General features: G+C 40.7%; 2 protein-coding genes across 2 annotated transcripts in view; both read left to right on the top strand.

The window, feature by feature from the left end:
* The window catches only part of muc13b (mucin 13b, cell surface associated), a 33129-nt gene extending 21203 nt beyond the window's left edge, over positions 1–11926 (top strand). Inside the window, exons 3-12 of the mRNA XM_064923651.1 lie at positions 4859–4981; positions 5476–5585; positions 6841–6899; positions 7252–7451; positions 8788–8922; positions 9053–9095; positions 9268–9305; positions 9508–9595; positions 9764–10022; positions 10702–11926. Of these exons, the coding sequence (XP_064779723.1) occupies positions 4859–4981; positions 5476–5585; positions 6841–6899; positions 7252–7451; positions 8788–8922; positions 9053–9095; positions 9268–9305; positions 9508–9595; positions 9764–10022; positions 10702–11043 (1397 nt within the window). The 3' untranslated portion in view covers positions 11044–11926. The remainder of the gene's footprint in view (positions 1–4858; positions 4982–5475; positions 5586–6840; positions 6900–7251; positions 7452–8787; positions 8923–9052; positions 9096–9267; positions 9306–9507; positions 9596–9763; positions 10023–10701) is intronic.
* Positions 11927–14618: 2692 nt separating this feature from the next.
* lrp2b (low density lipoprotein receptor-related protein 2b) overlaps positions 14619–23515 on the top strand; it is a 108594-nt gene continuing 99697 nt past the window's right edge. The window contains 8 exon segments of the mRNA XM_064923650.1: positions 14619–14817; positions 16451–16561; positions 17320–17442; positions 19923–20039; positions 20894–21004; positions 21422–21538; positions 22185–22301; positions 22847–22990. Of these exon segments, the coding sequence (XP_064779722.1) occupies positions 14751–14817; positions 16451–16561; positions 17320–17442; positions 19923–20039; positions 20894–21004; positions 21422–21538; positions 22185–22301; positions 22847–22990 (907 nt within the window). The 5' untranslated portion in view covers positions 14619–14750.

The raw sequence follows: 23515 nt of genomic DNA, 5'->3' as shown, positions 1-23515 counted from the left end.
GGCAAGAAGAAAGCCATTTCTTAAAGATATCCATAAAAAGTGTTGTTTAAAATTTGCCACAAGCCACCTGGGAGACACACCAAACATGTGGAAGAAGGTGCTCTGGTCAGATGAAACCAAAACTGAACTTTTTGGCAACAATGCAAAACGTTATGTTTGGCGTAAAAGCAACACAGCTCATCACCCTGACCACACTATCCCCACTGTCAAACATGGTGGTGGCAGCATCATGGTTTGGGCCTGCTTTTCTTCAGCAGGGACAGGGAAGATGGTTAAAATTGATGGGAAGATGGATGGAGCCAAATACAGGACCATTCTGGAAGAAAACCTGATGGAGTCTGCAAAAGACCTGAGACTGGGACGAAGATTTGTCTTCCAACAAGACAATGATCCAAAACATAAAGCAAAATCTACAATGGAATGGTTCAAAAATAAACATATCCAGGTGTTAGAATGGCCAAGTCAAAGTCCAGACCTGAATCCAATCGAGAATCTGTGGAAAGAACTGAAAACTGCCGTTCACAATTGCTCTCCATCCAACCTCACTGAGCTCGAGCTGTTTTGTAAGGAGGAATGGGAAAAAATTTCAGTCTCTCGATGTGCAAAACTGATAGAGACATACCCCAAGCGACTTTCAGCTGTAATCGCAGCAAAAGGTGGCGCTACAAAGTATTAACTTAAGGGGGCTGAATAATTTTGCACGCCCAATTTTGATTTTTGATTTGTTAAAAAAGTTTGAAATATCCAATAAATGTCGTTCCACTTCATGATTGTGTCCCACTTGTTGTTGATTCTTCACAAAAAAATACAGTTTTATATCTTTATGTTTGAAGCCTGAAATGTGGCAAAAGGTCGCAAAGTTCAAGGGGGCCGAATACTTTCGCAAGGCACTGTAGGTTACCAATTAAATGGTCTGACGGAGATGTGGACATACTCGGTATACAAATCCCAAAAAGAAAGAAATGATCTCACTCCAATAAATATCTATAGAAAGTTAGCAAAAATAGATAAGATCTTGCTACCATGGAAAGGAAAATACTTGATTATTTGTGGAAAAATCACCCTGATTAACTCCTTAGTTATATTACAGTTGACCTATTTGCTTATGGTTTTGCATACACCTAATGACCTGCTTTTTAAATTTTATGAACAAAAAATATTCAATTTTATTTGGAACGGCAAAAAAATGTAAAGGTCCTATTTATATAACGAATATGAATTCGGTGGGCAGAAATGATTAAATATTAAAGCATTAGACTTCTCACTAAAGACATCAGTCATACAAAAGTTATACTTAAATCCAAACTGGTTCTCTAGTCAATTGGTACAAATGTCTCATCCTATATTCGGGAAGGGCCTTTTCCCCTTTATTCAGATTACACCTGGTCACTTTCGGTTGTTTGAAAAGTAAATAATCTCCAAAATATCTTTATTTTTTTAAACAAGCCTTGGAAAGTTGGTTGCAATTTCAGTTTAATCCACCTGAAAGGACGGAACAAATACTACAACAAATATTGTGGTTAAATTCAAATATACTAAAAAAACTGTTTTTATTGAAGAAATAAAAATAAAATAAAAGGTATAATTTTTGTGAATGATATCATAAATAGGACTGGTGGAGTTATGTCACACATGCAGCTAACACAGACATATGGAAATGTCTGCTCTACCCAAAATTACAACCAATTAATTGCAGCATTACCACAAAAATGGAAGAGGCAAGTAGAAGGGGAAAAAATAAGGAACTTGTATGTCGGCCTTGTATTAAAGAACGTAAATGGTTAAAGAAAAGTGTGATAAATAAAAACAAATACCGATTTCATTCAAGGACCAAAAAACTGACAGCTGTGCCATATAATTTGTAAAATTTATGGCACATGGTTTATGAATTGATACGCACAACAACGCCGGATTCAAAACTTCACATTTTTCAATATAAATTACTATACAAAATTCTTGCAACTAATAGAATGTTATATATATGGGGGATCCAATCTTCCCAGCTCTGCAGATTCTGCTGTGAGGAGGCAGAGTCATTAGAACATTTATTTTGGTATTGTCCATATGTAGCTCATTTTTGGTCACAGGTCCAGGAATGGCTGAAGAATTCTAACATTTGCCTAGAACTAACACTACAGATAGCAATACTGGGTGATTTGAAAAGCCATAGTCAATCAATCAATCAATAATATAATAATTATTTTTGCAAAAATGTTTATTTTTAATTTACAATCTGTAGAAGCTATAATAATAGGAAGGTTCAATTATTTTGTGAAGCATCACAGCACATAAATATATGGCAAGTAGAAATCCGAAATGGATGATGTTGAGAGACAAATGGGAGGGGTTGAATGGAACTGAAGGGTGGGACTAATAACAAGATAAACAATGTAAAATATACGGGATCTGTAAAATGAATATAGGTTCGGAACGTTTGTGAAATAGCATAGTTACAAATAGAAATCAAACTGGATGGACATCAGAAATAGAGGAAGGACTAAGAACAAACAAGAGAGAACTATTGTAAAGTAGACTGTGTCTGTAGAATGTGTATAAGATGTGTGGATTGAAGGTAGAAGCAGAAGTGTTTATTAGTTTACTTCAATTGGGGGATCGGCGGTAGGGTTTGCGGGGAATAATAATAAAGGTATATTCTTTAAAAAAGTATGTATGTCTATACAGGTATGTGTATATGTGTATATATATGCATGTGTGTATGGATCTATATATTTACCCCCAAAAAATGGGCGGTTGGAAATTATACAGACAATTACATTGGAAGCAACATTCTTTCCGCAATATTAAGCTGATCCACCCTCAAATTTGTAATAAAAAAAATGGACACTTACCACGCTGCACATTTGTCCTCACCTTCTTCCACCGCCAACGGCCGTTACAGAATCACCCACCAATCAAGGACCAAGCAGCGAGATCTGGACTATGTGACAACTTGGGACGAAATAGAAAGGTGGTTGGTTGACCCTGGGGGAGTGCTGGAGCCCGCCTGGGATTCTCTGGAGCAGTGCGAGGAGGGTTACAGGAGAATGGAGTTGGCGACACGAACACGGCAGCGCAACAGGCACGAGAGGCAGCCCCAAAAATGTATTGGGGGGGAACACGGGGAGTGTGGCTAAGTCTGGTAGGAGACCTGCGCCAACTCCCCATGCTTACTGTAGAGAGAGGTGGACCGGGCAGGCACCGTGTTATGCCGTGAGGCGCACGGTGTCCCCGGTGTGCAGGCATAGCCCGGTGCATTACATAGCAGCGCCTTGTATCGGCCGGGCGAGAGTGGGCATCGAGCCAGGTGCCATGAAGCCGGCTCATAGCATCTGGTCTCCAGTGCGTCTCCCTGGGCCGGGGTACACATCACCAGCCCTACGCACGGTGTCCCCGGTTCGCCAGCACAGCCCAGTGGGGTCTGTTCCACCTCGCCGCACTGACCTGGCGAGGGGGAGTATCCAGCCAGGTTGGGTTGTGCAGGCTCGGTGCTCGAGACCTCCAGTGCGCCTCCACAGTCCAGTCTGTCCGGTGCCTCCTCCACGAACCAGGCCTCTAGTGGCAGCCCCAAGCACCAGGCTGTCTTTCCGTCTCCTTCCTCCAGGTGCTCCCTCCTGTTCAGCACTGCCGGAGTCTCCCTCCTGTCCTGAGCTGCCAGAGTCGCCCGTCTGTCCTGAGCTGCCAGAGTCGCCCGTCTGTCCTGAGCTGCCAGAGTCGCCCGTCTGTCCTGAGCTTCCAGAGTCGCCCGTCTGTCCTGAGCTTCCAGAGTCGCCCGTCTGTCCTGAGCTTCCAGAGTCGCCCGTCTGTCCTGAGCTGCCAGAGTCGCCCGTCTGTCCTGAGCTGCCAGAGTCGCCCGTCTGTCCTGAGCTGCCAGAGTCGCCCGTCTGTCCTGAGCTGCCAGAGTCGCCCGTCTGTCCTGAGCTGCCAGAGCCGCCCGTCTGTCCTGAGCTGCCAGAGCCGCCCGTCTGTCCTGAGCTGCCAGAGCCGCCCGTCTGTCCTGAGCTGCCAGAGCCGCCCGTCTGTCCTGAGCTGCCAGAGCCGCCCGTCTGTCCTGAGCTGCCAGAGCCGTCCGTCAGTCAGGAGCTGCCAGAGCCGCCCGCAAGTCAGGAGCTGCCAGGGCCGCCAGTTAGTCAGGAGCTGCCAGAGCTGCCGCCAGGCAGGAGCTGCCAGAGCCTTTTTAATCCGGAGCTGCCGGAATAACCCTTCACTCCGGCGCTGCCGGAATCTCCCGTCCATTCGGGGCCCACTGCTAGGGTCCCCAGTCCGAGGTCGGCGGCGAGGGTCGCCGCTCTAAAGAGGCCACGGAGGCGGGTAAAGAGGCGGGCAAAGACTATGTGGTAGTGGGGTCCACATCCCGCGCCAGAGCCGCCACCGGGGACAGAGGCCCACCCAGGCCCTCCCCTATAGGTTCAGGTTTTGCGGCCGGAGTCCGCACCTTTTGTTGGGGGTACTGTCACATTCGGACCTTAGTTCTTTTGTTATATCTTTGTTGTGAAAATTAATATTTGTGTCATTATCAAAACTTTTGGCCACGACTGTATATAAACCACTTGTAAAATTAACTATATCAACTACACTTTTTTTTATCATATTTTAACTACAACTAAAATAGGAAAATGAAAAATGTATAGAACCGAACTCACCCTTGGTTTCCCTGCTAGAAATCTGTACCTCGTTGAAATGCATCAGGCCAAACCAGTTGTACCCCCCAGGTGTAGGGGAATTATGCTGTTTAGTGGACAGAAAGTCTCCCCAAGACTTGCTCTGTACCATCTATTCTACACAGATGATTTTGTATTAATAAATGCATCACAAAGTGCTATGTGTGTTCTGAAGAACTGTGTTCCTCTTTGATTTTAAGATCCCTGTGCCACAAACCCATGCAAAGGTGGCAGCAGTTGTCAGCCAGGCTATGACTCCCACTTCACCTGTCTCTGTCTGACTGGCCAAAAATACTCTGAGGTTCGAAAGCAATGTGAGGAAGGTGGGTAATCTCCTGTCTGCCACCACTAGTGGGTGCTACAATACCATGGAAGACAGCGCGATATAGGCCTAAATAGCTCTGATTGGTAGGGAGGAGAGCTTCATCATCTGCAATGAAAAGTTAGGAACTTCAGAAACTATTCTGATTTAACACCAGTTGAGAATGTTTTGTCCTGAGTATGGTTAAGTGTGGATAAACTGGTTCGAGATTTGTATTTAGCTTCCACGTGAAACAATCGGATAGGCTTAGGTTTTGGCCAATAAATTGATATATTTATAAATGTATGAATACATAAATGAGAGCAACCCAGATGACAGTGGCTAGAGGAGTCAAACTCAGTTAAATATATAAGATATTAGCTATAGCATCTATACATGTATATTGGATCTCATGTACCATCTCCACTGTGGGCTTTTTAACACAATGCTGCATCCACACTGTTTTCAATAAGTGCTTATAATTCTTATTTGTCATGTGTTGATTCTGATTTTCAGCCAAGGTCTTCCCAGGATCTCTGACCCTGCCCAGTATGACCTTCAACGATGACATGACCAACCCACAATCAGAAACTTTCAACTCATCAGCTGACACGTTAATTACGATGGTAAAATAGATATGATACTTTTTACACTAAGTATGTCTGGCTGTAGTTCAAAATCACAACTGTTCTGCAATGTTACATAGGTCATTACCAAGCTGTTTGTGACATTTTTGACAACGTGTGAGCGGGGTAACAGCTGTATTACACTTATTTCTATGTCCTTGGAAACTGTCCCAGTCAACCCAGGTTGTAGAAGCTGTATAATTTTCCCAAGCAGGTATTTTCAGAACAGTTAGTGCAGTAATTCTGAGGAGAAAATATGGGTTAACTTGATCTTCCAAGGAGCATCCATGTTGACCCATTCAATCAGTGAACATACATCTACTGTAGTAGTATGAACATTCTCATTTACTTCCTTAATCTCACATATGAGATGAAGTTGATAAAGAATTGCCTATTTCTATTTTAAACATTTTCTAATTAACATGATGGGATACAATTTAATGTGTGTGGGGGTATCCTTCAGTCAGTATCAGCTACTGTAATGGCCTCGAAATATGCTATTAAAGATGGACCCCCATGTAAAAATATGATAACGACGACTTTAGTACAGCACCTAGGGATTTTACCCTCTTGGTGTAATGGATCAGGTCTGGGCCACAGTATAGTTTTCCGAGACAGCTATTTTTGGTTGTTAGTGTGGCATGCAGTACAAGGTAATCAGAGCTATTCTCACTATATTGAAATGACTTAGCCGCTATTCAGCTTGATTTCTACATGTAAAACTTCTCTCACAACGATAAAAACAAACCAAAAATGGTTTTAGACAGCTGAAGCAAGCGCACACATTTCTTCAGGAAATGTACCATTTCAGTCGATTTTTACCTTCGAGGTATTATGTCAGTAGGGATGTTATCCACCATAAAGCCCATGTTTACTTTGCAGGCCGACGAGCATCTATTGAGTGTTGGAATGTCCCATCAATGTAATGCTCAAATCAACTTATACAAGACACGTTTTACAGCTATATAATCCAAAAGAAAGCTTGATATTTACTGGAAGCCTGAGAACATTTTTTTGCTGTTAACCTTTCAGTGGGTTTTTACATCTTAACTTTTTCCTTTTGCTGTTTGCAATTTCACAGATGATTATTTGAAGTCAAATTGTTCGATTCCCCATGATCGAACCGTACCCCGTCTACGACAATGTTTGTAGCAAACAACAGTCTCCTTTATTTAGCTGTACTAGGCAAAAAATGATGAACTGCCCAGTAAATTTATATTGTGAACTAATTAGCATTTGTCTGTCCAAAATACAGATGAGGAATGTTTTCCAGAGTCACATTGACTACATTGATTCCACAGTGCTGAATTTCAGGTCAGTGTTAATGTAGTTACTGTGGTCCCTGCTTTTACCAATAAACTATCATTTTGCATTACCACTCACGCTATAGGCTACTCTACAATTTGTTTGTTGTTGGTTTGATTCTAACAAACTACCTTCATCCTTGAAGTTAATGTCTTCTTGAATTTTTTTAACCTAATTTATTGTGTCAGTCCAGATTATTATAGCCATCATGATAATGTATAATTTTGATTTGGAAGATATCACACGCCCAAGACAAATATTGACAGAAGATTGATGCTGTTGCTATCACTACTTTCACGAGTATGTGATAGTTCCATGATGATCATAATTCTAAAAACACTGACACTAATTTGCCTCCTAGCAAAATGGCTAAGGGTCCGGCCCGTACCATCTGGTCACTCAAGTCAGGAGGTGTCAACGTGGCCATGGAGAACAATTTTAAACTCGACTCCCTCATCACAGAAGTCGTCATCAATGGAACGATACAGGGTGCTATTGTAAACTGTGACAAAATGCGTTCCGGGTGTTTAGATCATATACTTAAAAATGCAGCATACAAAGGTACGTCCCCTATAGTAATAGTAAGGCACTATTCCCTTGATGTATAATGACTGTGGTTTAACATAAGCTAGGAGGCAATCTTGTGAGCATAGCTACAATGAATGTCAAGGGGAAGACAGAAAATCAGTGGTGGAAAAAGTACTCAATTGTCATACTTGAGTAAAAGTAAAGATAACTTAATAGAAAATGACTGATGTAAAAGTGAGTCACTGAGTAAAATACTACTTGATTAAAAGTCTAAAAGTATTTGGTTTTAAATAAACTTAAGTATCAACAGTAAGTGGAATTGCTCAAATGTACTTAAGTATCAAAAGTTAAAGTATAAATCATTTCAACTTCTTTATATTAAGCAAACCAGACAGCATCGTTTTCTTGTTTTTAGTTTATTTATGGATAGCCAGGGGCACACTCCAACACTCAGATATAATTTACAAATTAAGCATTTGTGAGTCCACCAGATCAGAGGCTGTAGGGATGACGAGGGATGTTCTCTTGATAAGTGTGTGAATTTGACCATTTTCCTGTCAAAATGTAATGAGTACTTTTGGGTGTCAGGGAAAATGTATGAAGTAGAAAGTACATTATTTTCTTTAGGAATGTAGTGAAGTAAAAGTTGCCAAAAATATAAATAGTAAAGTAAAGTACAGATAGCCCCAAAAACTACTTAAGTAGTACTTTAATAAAGGACTTTTACTTAAGTCCTTTACACCACTGCAGAGAACTAAGTATGCAATCAATCACAATCATGATGCTGTCATATGACATTGGTAGTATGATGTAACTTCACACTAGAGTACTGATCCTCTTAAATCCTGTTGCTGGAGAGCTGTACCTGAATTTTGTTCCGTGATTCAACTTTTAATCTGATCTTCAACCCCTTCACTTGCTGTATCCTGTGTTTCACTGCTAAGCTACAATACAAACTTGCAGTACTGCAGCTCTCCAGGAGCAGGATTGAGGATTACTGTTATATGTAAAAGAGGAGTTGAACAGTAGAAAACGGTTTGTCACTGTAACTCCTATTGATAGACAACTGGAGCATTCAGTAGACTAGGCAACTATAATGTTAACTAGTCAATGAATTCTGAACACTATCCACATTACTATGTCACAAATTTTTGTAATGCTTAGTCATGTCTTTTGGATGCGATGCATTCAGGCATCCGGGGGGGTAATGAAGACATGATGGGGGGGGGGGGGGGGGGGGGGGGAATTGTGTTATATCAGGAAATTGATTGAATTGATGGAATTGAACACTATTTGCCCCAGCCACAATGCTGAATGGAGGTACTTTCTTACTGTATGTAATCCTCTCCCTGTGGCACTGTCTATACAGGAACCGATCTGTGTGATTCGTATCGGAAACCTTGTAACGACGCGTCAACTACTTGTACTTCTGACAGTGGTAGACCTAAATGTACTTGTCGGGACAATTACGTGAAATCGGAATACTCTATCAGAACATGCAAAGGTGAGTGGCACCGATTGTTCCTCTTACAAGAGACTCTGGGGGTTTGTATGAGAGAGGGTAAAAAGAGATTTGGTCTTGGTGGTGTGTGTGTGTGTATGTGATAGACTTACTTTACCGTCTCTGTCTGCAGCTTGTGAAAGTGGGAAGAAAGCAGAGGACGGTGTGTGTAACGAGTAAGTACTTAAAACATTTAATCAATTTAGTCATTTCCCATCAATTCATTTATTCAGTCATATCTATTTTCACGTAAACAATGTCTTTCAACTGGGAGTTTGGATACAGTGCAATGGTTAACTTGCATTATTGGTCTGTGCAAAGATTTAAAAAAATGTTTTTTTCTTTCAGTTGTTCATTTGGTTATTCGGGTTTAAACTGCAATGAATGTAAGTATAACATACCATATTATGGTATGATTCTTCCTTCCAAGGATTTGACACTATTGACACTTTGGCAATAGGTGTTGTTCTCTCCTTTCATGTGGTGTTTCCTGTAATAGTGGTATTGAGTATACTGGTGTTGGCAGGTTTAAAAAAAAAATATCTCTCCCCCCTCTCTCTTGCTCTCTCGCTCTCTGTCTCTCTGCAGCATGGGAGTTGATTCTGGTGATTGTCGGGACTGTTCTTGGTGCGCTGCTACTCATCACACTAATCATGCTGCCAGTAGTTGCACGCAAGTGAGTCACACACACACAGAGGACAACATTTACACCATAATATTTGAATCACATCAAATACAATTCAATATATACCTTCATCTTTAATCTTGTTACGATTCCAAGATTGACCCTAATGGAGTATAAAAGGAAGTTGCTAAATCTTATGTGTATTGTCGTCTTCTATAGGACGTCCAAGAAGAGCTCCTCCAAGAAGTCCTCGAAGAACGCTGAGGTTCCTACCTACACCAGCCCCTATACCGCCAAGGACTTCAGGGCATCGGCCTTAACCAATGGGGGGGTGACCAATGTCAGTTCAGGTTTTGCGGGCGTACCCAAGATCCCCCGGGCCATGCCCAACAACAACAGCTGGGACCGTGGCAGCAACCTGGAGATGACGGAGAGCGGTAGCAGACAGGCACTGGTGACCAGGGGAGACAAAGGAGGGGTAAGAACCTCGGGAAGGGAGAGAGGAAGAATGAGTGAGAAAGGAGGGTGGGGAAGATACAAGAGTTCATCTGGCCAGATAACTACAGATATATTACTTTATGTCTAATCTCGGACATCCAGAACTAACATCTTGCGTAATTTCACCAGATGCTCGATTAAGTTCTGGGGGTAAAGGTGTTAGAAAATCTACTAATGAGACTAGCGAAGTCTCCACCTCTAAACCAAAATACTCTGCCGGTTTTAGGCAAGTCTATGGTCAGCATGTCCCCTGATTTATCCATATGATCAGTGGCACAAAGTCAGTGTGGAATTCTGGGAGGGAAATGCTCATGCAGGGTTATTGCTAAATTGTCAGATATTTAAATGTTAGTTACTATACATATAAAGTACCAAATAGTACAAAGAACTGGGCCAATTTAACCCCATGAAAAACTATTTATTGAAGAACATTTCAAGCACTTGCGTTCAACATTAATTATGCATTAAAGTATACACAAAAAGGTGTATTTTTAGGAAATGTTTTATTGGTTGTAATATGATGTCTTCTCAACCAGAACACTAGTTACAACCAGAAAATGTCGTCATTAAAATGTCTGGTGCCAAATTTTTCCCGCTGGGTAAAGACCAAGACCCCCAGGACTGAGATTGTCAGATACAGATGTTGTTTTGTGTTTTAGATTGGCAGCTACCAGAACCCTGATGACACAAGGAGCTTCAACAACAGGAACCCCTACCAGAGCGGAGGTCAGTGCAACAACTCCTACCAGAGCGGAGGTCAGGGCAACAACCCCTACCAGAGCGGAGGTCAGGGCAGCAACCCCTACCAGAGCGGAGGTCAGAGCAACAACGCCTACCAGAGCGGAGGTCAGGACAACAACCCCTACCAAAGCGGAGGTCAGGGCAACAACGCCTACCAGAGCGGAGGTCAGGGCAGCAACCCCTACCAGAGCGGAGGTCAGGGCAACAACCCCTACCAGAGCGGAGGTCAGGGCAACAACCCCTACCAGAGCAGAGGCTAGGACAACCCTTACTTTACACACGACAATGGAAGAAGAAACTGAAGACCCACTGGAACAGTCAATAAGGATACCATTTTCTTCAGAACACAAATGCTTAGAAATCAGAAACCAATAACAATGGTTTTTAAATAGTCCTACTTGTGATTCTGCCTATGTTCTACTCAACTTTTATGCAGTGTGTATCAATCTTTTTTTTGTTGTACAATAAATGATAGTTGAGGTGCAGTGTCCATTCTGTCCAAGAGTGGGCGGTGTATCCAAGCTCCTGAAATGTATGAAGGCTACTAATGTATTGTCGCTCAGTTTTCCTTATGTTTTTAAATATTAGTTAAATCCATTCTCATGCCCTGATTGTATTGTATAACTGTAATGAATGTGTTTTTTCTAATATCAATCCAATACTGTATTCATGTGTGATACATGAGGGCTTAGTCTGTGACTCATGCAAATCTTACGTTAATGCCAATGCAAGATGTTATAACATGAAAGGCCCAAGTTTTATGTGTTAAATCATCATTATATTATGATTGCATGGGTCTGTCATTTTAAATGCTTCTTGTTAATTTATTTGAATATGGACGAACCAAGTTAAATTGATGTTAGGGGAATTTATTGGTGTGGTTCGCCATTATCTATTTGATCTCTTGTACATCTACATCGGGGTTTAGAAATAGCAAATAATGCCTTTTATCCTTAATGTGCCATCTTAATACATATTGTATATGTAAAATAAATATAGTCAAATATAAATAAACAGAATGTGTGTAAAATTGTTCAATGATACACACAGTTCAGTATGATGACTTTTACACAATACATTTTGTAAATGAGACTGGCTTCTCGTTGGAATAAAGAAAAGGAAAATAAATCAATGAATTTACAACTGCATTTGGTTATTAATTCAGAGTTTGTGTGTTTCTGTACATAATGGAATTTTAATAGTGAGACTGTATCATATTGAAAATATGTAATGTGTGCTGTCAGGATGCAGTTCTGTATTTTAAGATTAAGATCACATCATTCAACAATTGTACACAAGGTCCACCCGAAACTGGGCTTTCGATTTATCCCAACCCCTCCGAAAGGCATGGATTTTTAATAACACTTCTGAATAATGTCTGTAAAGTGTAAAGGCACACGTGTTTAATATGATGCTTAGGTGGAATTTTTAGTATTTCTGTCAAAAATAGCCTGTGGATACATAACCCAGGCTAGGTTGGAGGTTAGCAGGGGAGCTTGTAAAGGTTTCCAGATTTCTCCCTCTACCTTTTGATGTCTCAGATTGTATATTTGTTCGTAACCCCAAATTCTTGTTTTTCCAATGTGTATTTGTAACTATATTTATGGTAGGTCTTCGGGAAAAAGGTAATGCTTCAACAGATTTCAGCATGATTTCAGATTGTGTTTAGATAAAAGTAACATTGCTCTCATAGAATGTAGTTCCTTGAGCACTACAGATATCAACCCAATGTTATTTGTGAGAATTGCTCCATTGTTAAACATTTTGTTGGTGACCCACACTTTTATGGTATGTACAGTCGTGGACAAAAGTTTTGAGAGTGACACAAATATGAATTTTCACAAAGTCTGCTGCCTCAGTTTGATGGCAATTGGCATATACTCCAGAATGTTATGAAGAGTGATCAGATGAATTGCAATTAATTGCAAAGTCCCTCTTTGCATTGCAAATGAACTGAATCCCCAAAAACATTTCCGCCTCCCGGGTGGCGCAGTGATTAAGGGCACTGTACTGCAGCGCCAGCTGCGCCACCAGAGACTCTGGGTTCCCGCCCAGGTTCAGTCGTAACCGGCCGCGACCGGGAGGTCCGTGGGGCAACGCACAATTGGCCTAGCGTCATCCGGGTTAGGGAGGGTTTGGCCGGTAGGGAAATCCTTGTCTCATCACGCACCAGCGACTCTTGTGGCGGGCCGGGCGCAGTGCGTGCTAACCAAGGTTGCCAGGTGCACGGTCTTTCCTCCGACACATTGGTGCGGCTGGCTTCCGGGTTGGGTTGAAGAAGCAGTGCGGCTTGGTTGGGTTGTGTATCGGAGGAAGCATGACTTTCAACCTTCGTCTCTCCCGAGCCCGTACGGGAGTTGTAGCGATGAGACAAGATAGTAGCTACTAAACAATTGGGGAGAAAAAGGGGTAAAATTAAATAAAAATTAAAAAACATTTCCACTGCATTTCAGCCTTGCCACAAAAGGACCAGCTGGCATCATGTCAGTGATTCTCTCGATAACACAGGTGTGAGTGTTGACGAGGGCAAGGCTGGAGATCACTCACTCTGTCATGAATAACAGACTGGAAGCTTCAAAAGGAGGGTGGTGCTTGGAGTCATTGTTCTTCCTCTCAGCCATGGTTACCTGCAAGGAAACAAATGCCATCATCTTTGCTTTGCACAAAAAGGGCTTCACAGGCAAGGATATTGCTGCCAGTAAGATTGCACCAAAATCAACCATTTATCGGATCATCAAGAACTTCAAGGAGAGCGGTTCAATTGTTGTGAAGAAGGCTTCAGGGTGCCCAAGAAAGTCTAGCAAGCGCCAGGACCGTCTCATAAAGTTGATTCAGCTGTGGGATCGGAGCACTACCAGTACAGATCTTGCTCAGGAATGGCAGCAGGCAGGTGTGAGTGCATTTCCATGCACAGTGAGGCAAAGACTTTTGCCAACAGTAAAGCATTCTGAGACCATTCATATGTGGGGTTGCTTCTCAGCCAAGGGAGTGGGCTCACTCACAATTTTGCCTAAGAACACGGCCATGAATGAAGAATGGTATCAACACATCCTCCCGAGAGCAACTTCTCCCAACCATCCAGGAACAGTTTGGTGATGAACAATGCCTTTTCCAGCATGATGAAGCACCTTGCCATAAGGCAAAAGTGCTGACTAAGTGGCTCGGGAACAAAACATCGATATTTTGGGTCCATGGCCAGGAAACTCCCCAGACCTTAATCCCATTGAGAATTTGTGGTCAATCCTCAAAAGGAAGTTGGACAAACAAAAACACACAAATTCTGACAAACTGCAAGCAATTATAATGCAAGAATGGGCTGCCATCAGTCAGGATGTAGCCCAGAAGTTAATTGACAGCATGCCTGGATGGATTGCAGAGGTCTTGCAAAAGAAGGGTCAACACTGCAAATATTGACTCTTTGCATCAACTTCATGTAATTGTCAATAAAAGCCTTTGACACTTATGAAATGCTTGTAATTATACTTCAGTATTCCATAGTAACATCTGACAAAAATATCTAAAGACACTGTGGTAGCAGACTTTGTGAAAATGTATATTTTTGTCATTCTCAGAAACTTTGACCCAGACTGTACAGTTAAAAATGGGTCTTGATTGGTGGGATCTGATCTTACAAAACCAGGATGAAAATAACAATTCCTGTCTTCCTGTTGCACAACAATGACTGGGGATGTTTTCTTGCTGATGTGGACAACATCTCCACCAGTACAAGTTAATCTTAGATGAATTTAATGTAAAAGAGAGTCATAAAAAGCTGTGTACTTCAAATTGGACCCTATGTCATTTGAGTTTAGAAAACTTCATCCAAAAGACACTCTGGTTTACACTGGGCTTAGAGGGAAGAGAGGTGATAGTTAAGATTGAGTATGAATCAATTTTGTTCATCATACTAATTTATACCCAATCAAAAAAAGAGAGAGTATTGACCAAAGGGAGAGGGTGCTTGAAGATGGACCTCTTAGGTCTAAATGTTCTGTCTCTCTTACTGCTCTCTCAAGGAATTCAGCTTACTCAAGGTATGTATGATTTGAAAAAAGGATGTGTCTATTACTGTTTGTTTTAATTTACTTTAACAAATTGTTATAGTACATGTATTGCCTTTATGGCACAGAGATAATGCATTATTTTTGTTTTTTTGAATCGATTTAATCATTGTCTTTCTACATGATTTGAAAAGTGTCCTCTTAGTTGAAGAGTTAGGTGTTCAATATGCTTTCCAGAATGCTACGTGCAGTCAATGCCCAAACATAAAAAAGATGTGTATTTACCACAGGCCTAACCAAGATCAGTAGGTGTGCTGACCTTATTCTATTATACCACAGGTTCCTTCAGTAAAGAATGTCATAAGATATAATGTGCAATCGTGTAGACATGTTAAGTTTAGAATTTTAGGGGGGATCCAAATATGTTTTGAAACATGTCTTGGTTGTTATTTTCATAGACAAACACTATGAATCGTTAGATTGACTAGCAACAGCACACATTTTGATTTATATGAACGTAAAATATGTCTGCTGAATGTAAAATATGTCAGATTTATCTGAATGTAAAATATGTCTGCTGCTGCACACTGAACATTTAGATTTATCTGAATGTAAAATATGTCTGCTCAGAGCTGCACACATTTAGATTTATCTGAATGTAAAATATGTCTGCTCAGAGCTGCACACATTTAGATTTATCTGAATGTAAAATATGTCTGCTCAGAGCTGCACACATTTAGATTTATCTGAATGTAAAATATGTCTGCTCAGAGCTGCACACATTTAGATTTATCTGAATGTAAAATATGTCTGCTCAGAGCTGCACACATTTAGATTTATCTGAATGTAAAATATGTCTGCTTCAGAACTCGACAGGTTAAAGTCATCAAATGATTGTTTTTTTTAAACGGAGTAGCTGATCGATTATCAATATGTATGAATATGTATTTCCTTTGAAACGTATGACATGGTGACAAGATTTGACCATCTAAAACCAGCTATATGATCAAGGACTCATCTTTCATGAGTTTCAAGGTTCATAGGATGTGCCCTGACTGCATTTATGGGCAATAAATAACTCTATTTTTAAAGGTCCGCCACATAAGGTAGGGTTCAAATGCCGTACAAAGTAGACGAAACAGTAGCTGTAGTTGTCATAAAACACTGTTACTTATTGTTCAGGGAAACAGTAAAACATTTTTCTATTTGTTTTATAGCAAATTCTACCAGATGAAGAGATTCAAAGATGTGTTATGAATAGTTAGTCCATCTCAATGTCAGTTTTGTTCAAATGCACCGAAGACTGTCATTTTATTCCCTTCACATCATGTCATTTTGTCAATCTAAAAGTACAACATATCATTTGTATTAAGACATGAAATGATAAAGGTTCTCTAGTTCTGTAGACGATCCGGGAGTGTACAATTTGATATTCTTAATGGTTTAGATAAGTGATGGGGTGGGGGGGGGTCACAAAATATCTGAACTCATCATGAGGGGCCGCAGTGGCTCCCGGGTCTGCGTACCCACTTCCATAATCACATGTGCAGTCAGAGATGGCCCTAGCCTTTTGGGGGCCCTAAGCTATTTATTTTTTAACAAGTCAACCATACCGCGGTTACCACGATAAACTCTGCTACTGACCGCTGCACTCTCTTTTTTGAAGGCCAATGTGACAATGGTAAGTTTCAGTGTGCCAACGGTCAGTGCATTGACTTAGACTGGAGGTGCGATGGAACCAAGGACTGCACAGATGACTCTGACGAGCTCAACTGTCGTGAGTATCACCGGTACCATGATCTTGGAATTCCTTATACTGTACATGGCTTCAGGTTTGCTCTTATACATGCTGAACATGACGCTAACTGTACCAGATAAAATTCAATTCAAATTTGATTGAGTGTTTTTGAAAACGCCAGGCACTAGGTTTTGATTGAATAGTTCCCTATGCATAACTTGTCCTGGGCCTTATTCATGAAGCGTCACAGAGTAAGAGTCATGATCTAGGATCAGGTCTTCCCTGTCCATATAATATTTGTATCAGGGCACAAGGTGAGACCCAGATGCAGACACAGGAGGCAGATGGTTAGAGTCCAAGATGTTTATTAACAATGCAAAAGGGGTAGGCAAGAGAAAGGTCATGGACAGGCAAAAGGTCAAAACCAGTTCAGAGTTCCAGAGGTACAGAATGGCAGGCAGGCTCGAGGTCAGGCAGGCAGGAATGGAGTCCAGAAAAACAGGCAAAGGTCAAAACCGGGAGGACTAGTAAGTAAAAGAGAATAGAAAAGCAGGAGCACGGGAAAACCACTGTTGACTTGAACATACAAGACGAACTGGCACAGAGAGACAGGAAACACAGGAATAAATACACCAGGGAAAATAAGCGACACCTGGAGGGGGTGGAGACAATCACAAGGACAGGTGAAACAGATCAGGGTGTGACACTGCCATTGTAATCTAAAAGGAAAAACGGATCCTACATCATATTCTGAGACGCTTTGTGAATATGGGCCCTTGTGTATTTCTGTGAGGCAGCACCTCCATCCTGTAGCTTCCAGCAGTTTAAGTGTGTGACGGGAGGCGAGTGTATCTCCCTCCAGTTTGTCTGCGATGGGGAGGAGGACTGCACTGACGGCTCAGACGAACAGAGAACCTGCAGTACGTACAAGTTCACAAGGCTTCACTTTGGGTTACATAGGGTGCCAGTTTCCTCTGGATATCACTCACTTAAGACCAACATTTTAGTCTGAGACGCTTTAAACATACAGGCCCTGACCTCACACAGTTTGGTCTTATCTCAACCTGGTCTCAGAGAATTTCGTATTATTCTGTACATAAATCTAAGACACTCCATTAAGTATGATTCTTTTACGTTTTGTATGGTATGCATTAATTTGTGGATGTCCATCAGCCATTTTGTATGATAAGTTACGAATTAGCAAAACATGTTATATGTTATGAATTTGAAAACCGTACAATATGTTACGAATTTGCAAAATGTATGGGGTGTTACACTTGCATCACAATTTCATATCAAGTGTCAGGAGTAATGTATCTTACAATTTGACTTTACTTAAAAATAACAAGGCAGTAGAGTTTCTGCATCTCAACAGCTCAAATATTCTCAAATGTTGTAATGTCTTATTCCTGGGGATTAAGACAAAGCTGTTGCCTATCTCTCTCAATGTTTATAATCCAGAAGTAAAATGTGTTGTATTGGATATTCGGTTTTCGGTTTTCTCTTGTCAATAGCTATTGAACCAACCATGCCATGACTTTGAAAATGTTAAATTCTGAATCAGGGGTGGATGGAGAAAAATACACTGTAAAAAAATTTATAAAATATTGCTTTCAACCTTCAATAGCTCTTGAACAAAACATGCCATGACTATGCAATATATATATATATATATATATATATATATATATATATATAGTACCAGTCAAAAGTTTGGACACAGCTACTCATTCCAAGGTGTTTCTTTATTTTTTACTATTTTCTACATTGTAGAAGAGCCCTATTTGGTAAAAGACCAAGTCCATATTATGGCAAGAACAGCTCAAATAAGCAAAAAGTAATGAAAGTCCATCATGACTTTAAGACATGAAGGTCAATCAATATGGAACATTTCAAGAACTTTGAAAGTTTCTTCAAGTGCAGTAGCAAATACCATCAAGCGCTATGATGAAACTGGCTCTTATGACTACCAACACAGGAAAGGAAAACCAAGAGTTACCTCTGCTGCAGAGGATGAGTTCATTAGAGTTACCAGCCTCAGAAATTGCCACCCAAATAAATGCTTCACAGAGTTCAAGTAATAAACACATCTCAACATCAACTGTTCAGAGGAGATTGTGTGAATCAGGCCTACATGGTCAAATTGCTGCATTGGAAACCACTACTAAAAGACACCAATAAGATGAAGAGACTTTTGCTTGGGCCAAGAAACACGAGCAATGGACATGAGACCGGTGGAAATCTGTCCTTTGGTCTGATGAGTCCAAATTTGAGATTTTTGGTTTCCACCGCTGAGATGCAGAGTAGGTGAATGGATGATCTCCGCATGTGTGGTTCCCACCATGAAGCATAGAGGAGGAGGTCTGCTATGTGGCGGTGCTTTGTTGGTGACACTGTCTGTGATTTATTTAGAATTCAAGGCACACTTAATCAGCATGGCTAACACAGCAGCAATACGCCATCTCATCTGGTGTGCGCTTAGTGGGGCTATCATTTGTTTTTCAACAGACCCAATGACCCAACACACCTTCAGGCTGTGTAAGAACTATTTGACCAAGAAAGTGATGGAGTGCTGCATCAGTGCTGCATGACCTTTCCTCCACAATCACCCAACCTCAACCCAATTGAGATGGTTTGGGATGAGTTGGGCCACAGAGTGAAGGAAAAACAGCCAACAAGTGCTCAGCATATGTGGTAACTCCTTCAAGACTGTTGGAAAAGCATTCCAGGTGAAGCTGGTTGAGAGAGTGCCAAGAGTGTGCAAAGCTGTCATCAAGGCAAAGGGTGGCTACTTTGAAGAATCTAAAATATAGAATATATTTTGATTTGTTTAACACTTTTTGGTTACTACATGATTCCATATGTGTTATTTCATAGTGTTGATAACTTAACTATTATTCTACAATATAGAAAAATAGTCAACAAATTTGAATAAGTAGGTGTGTCCAAAATGTTGACTGGTACTGTATATGATATATAAACTGATATATGATATGATATAAAAACGAAATTTGAATTGGAAAAAAAGCAGTGGATTTTTGCCCATCCTCCCATGATTCTGAATATATTATTTTCATAGTCATGTCACAATTTGTGTAAGAGCTATTGAAGATTGAAAGCAAAAAAAGGAACAAAAAAAGGTAACACAAAAAAAAGAAAAAGCAGTGGATTTTTGTACATTCTCCTCTGATTCTGAACATGTCATTTTCATAGTCATGTCATGCTTTGTTTAAGACTATTGAAGATTGAAATCCGAAATTGTATAATTTACAAAAAATCATGAAAAGAGTGTGAATTTTTCTCCATCCACCCCTGATTCATATGAATTCCCTCCTGATCCATTTGACATTACATTGACATACCTTATGATTGCTGTGCTCGTGTTCTCCTACGTTTTCAGGAGAGCAGACTTGTGGACCACACCAGTTCACGTGCCAGGAGGGCCAGTGTATTCCCAAAGTGTACCGATGTGACCGTGTGAAGGATTGCTTGGACAACTCAGACGAGAACAACTGCAGTAAGAATTTTAAATCCATGTTCTTTAATAAGATTGGTCTGTAGTTTAAGGCTCTAACAACTTGTCTGGTTCATTTGCAGTAGATAATTTCTGCTGAAAGCAGAGGTTGTGGACATTTGTCTACTTTGACAATAACACATTTTCTCATGATTGAGTGTTATAGATGCTTGTGATGTACCGTATGATCGATGTAGGACTTATGCATGTACTGTATGTTCATTGTGAATGACACTGCAATTTGTGGGATTTGCAAATGTGCAAATTCAGACTGTTCTATTGTATATGGGACTACTTTTACAACAATTTCGTATTAAAAATAAAAGAAGCATTCCAGTTTTGTTCCTGCTAGATATGCTTTAGTCACCAAAGGGTTTGATTTTTAATTAGGGCTTGTTATGTTGTTAACTCAGATTGCATCTCCTATTACAGGCCACTGTTCATCTTAATGTGGCAACACAGGAGTAGACTTTATTCTCTCTTCTTTTTTTAACAAGAAAGTTGTTCAAATCCATCATAGGTCATTGCTTTTGTCACAATTTTGTCCCCACAACCATTTTGAGGTCTTGTGAGAAAATGCTTCAACATGACAATCTACCTTTTAGCATGAGTGTGTGTGTGTGTGTCAAGGGTCGGGGTCATCTCAAGTTGAAGTCAGCTAATTCAAGGAGTGATTCAAATACAAACATGTTCAAACTTTTGAAGTACATTGCTTCTCCTTTTCAGTTTATTGAGAATTAATTTAACATAACTGGCCTTTTCTCACTTATGGAATTATAATTTCAGTTTACTTCCTGAATTGACTCATTTCAGTTCGAAATTGACCCCCACCCTTGTGTGTGTGTGTTATTCTCCAGACTACCCCAGCTGCACTGAGAAAACCTGTGCCAATGGAGCTTGCTACAATAACTCGCAGCACTGCAACGGGCTGCAGAACTGTCGGGACGGCTCAGACGAATCCAACTGCAGTAAGTCGAATGGGTCAGGGGAATGGGTCAGGGGAATGGGTCAGGGGAATGGGTCAGGGGAATGGGTCAGGGGAATCGAACTCGACAGCGTCAATCGAGTTAGTCAATTGATCTTCAGTGGATCAAGAGAGTCTGGAAAAATTCAACTGAAGATAACCGTCTGTTCGAGGGAGTAGGCTTGACCCCAAACACCAAAGACACCTAGCAGGATGATAAAATATATGGCCCAATTAAGAAATGATGGTTTGACGTAATCAAATAGTCGTGCATTTCTCCCATTTTTAATGACAATGACAAAGACACAAAATATATACTAAATATATGTCAGGCATATGGGTTGACATAAAGATTCATGAATTTATTTCATTTTCCTATATGTCTGCTCTTTTGCTGAGTATATTACATTGTGTCTCTTAGCGACACAGCAATGTCCTCTGCACCAGTTCCAGTGCACCAATGGCCACTGTATCCCTATGTCCTTCATCTGTGACCACTGGGACGACTGCGGGGACAACAGCGATGAGCAAGGCTGTGGTAAGAAGCACATAGACCACCCACAGTACACAGGATATTCTTACCTCACAACGTAAACACGGTGAAGTCCTAAAACATTGGTGTAAATATGTGTTAATCTGAGATTGCTATTTCAAACCTTTGTACCTCTCGCTAAATCAACTCAACAATATCAACCATACAGAATCTAATGGAGGTTTCATCGTGCCTATTGTTATGAGCCCACATGATAAATACTATAGTATTCACTGTTGTGTTATTTGTGAACATTACTGTAGTATTTACTACAGCGTTATTTCTGCAGATAATACTGTAGTATTTACAAAATGCTATAGTAAACACTGCACATGATCGAGGGATACTACAGTGTGAAGTATAATATTCTTCAGTTTACTACAGTTTACAGTAAGTACTGTAGTATTCTATAGTAAACTGTAATATTTTTTCATGTTGGGGGCAGCAATTCAGATTTGATGGCTAGTCATGGCTTTGTTGAATGAAAGACACACACACACACACACACACACACACACACACACACACACACACACACACACACACACACACACACACACACACACACACACACACACACACACACACACACACACACACATTGCATTGTATTGTTGTAATGTATTGTATTGCATCATTTTCTTCCCCTTAGAGTACCAGAGCTGTAGTGGAACTCAGTTCACCTGCCCCAGTGGCCGCTGCATCCCTCAGAACTGGGTGTGTGATGAGTTCAACGACTGTGGGGACTACAGCGACGAGAACGGATGTGGTGAGAAATTCACTAGGAAATATTGGACAGTTTATTATGTCACTGACTATGAAGATTGAGACATTGTTGATTTGGAAATCTAAACGGTAATGTGTAATAAGGGGAACAAATAACATTGTAGCTATATGTGTAGTATAGCAAATATAGTAGCGGTAGTGGTGGTCATACGAAATGAATTGAATGTTTTTTTTAAGCATACTGTTTCATCAGCCCTAAAACATTGACGAATAAATGAATAAATGATGAATGCATGAATTATATTTTATTTTCATGTCATGTTGCCAGTTGGTAACCCATTCCTTACGGGATTAATTGACACATAAACAAACGTTACAATAATTCACCGTGATAATTCAGTGCACGCTGCATAAGGAGTGACAAATAAATCAATAAATAATAGTAAATAAGGTTATCCAGGAAATAATTATATTGATATTTTAGTCAAAGCTGAGTGAAATGTATAATTAAAGGATAAAAATAACTGTGTCATTGAGGCCTACCCAGCAAAAGGTGTCAAATGAAATGTGTTGTCTTTTCTCTTTCAGATAGTAACTCCCGAGACTGTTACCCTGGTGAGTGGCCTTGTCCAGGCTCCTCCATGTGTGTGCCAGTGGGCAAGGTATGTGACGGCAAACCAGACTGCCCCAGAGGAACAGATGAGACCAACACCACCGCACAGCAAACCTGCAGTGAGTCTCTTCTTCTGTCTGACACGTTTTACTACAGGGCGCACCTTTGTACTGGGTTTTAGGAGGTTAACAATTTGGTCAGCGAGACCTTTCTGTGTATTTGAAAATACTCAAATACACAGAAAAAGTATTTTCACCCCCCCCACCAGATACATAAAATACACATGTATTTAAACCCAGGTCTGACACAAGCACACGCACATGGACACACACACACACACACACTTAAAAGGACAGTAGCGTACACAGTCAGCTCAATGCTGTGTGATGTTAAATTGGGCAGTAAAGCCAAGGTCCTGTGGTCATGCAACAAGACTGTACTCTTGAATGTTTTGATGTTCCTCCAAGCTCACCTGTTACGACCGCTGTCGTCACATTTATGGCTTTAACTCTCACCTTCCCTTATCCCTTCATCAGCATGTGCGTGCACACTCTTTGTTAAATATTTACATTTGCACTTTTACTTACTACTGTGCACAACTACATAAAAATGTCCTCCTTAGTAATTGTACTGGTGTTAGTGTA

The sequence above is a fragment of the Oncorhynchus masou genome, chromosome 18, assembly GCF_036934945.1.
Source record: "Oncorhynchus masou masou isolate Uvic2021 chromosome 18, UVic_Omas_1.1, whole genome shotgun sequence".
In the NCBI taxonomy this organism is placed as follows: Eukaryota; Metazoa; Chordata; class Actinopteri; order Salmoniformes; family Salmonidae; genus Oncorhynchus; species Oncorhynchus masou.
This window is presented reverse-complemented; position numbering and strand designations above follow the sequence as displayed.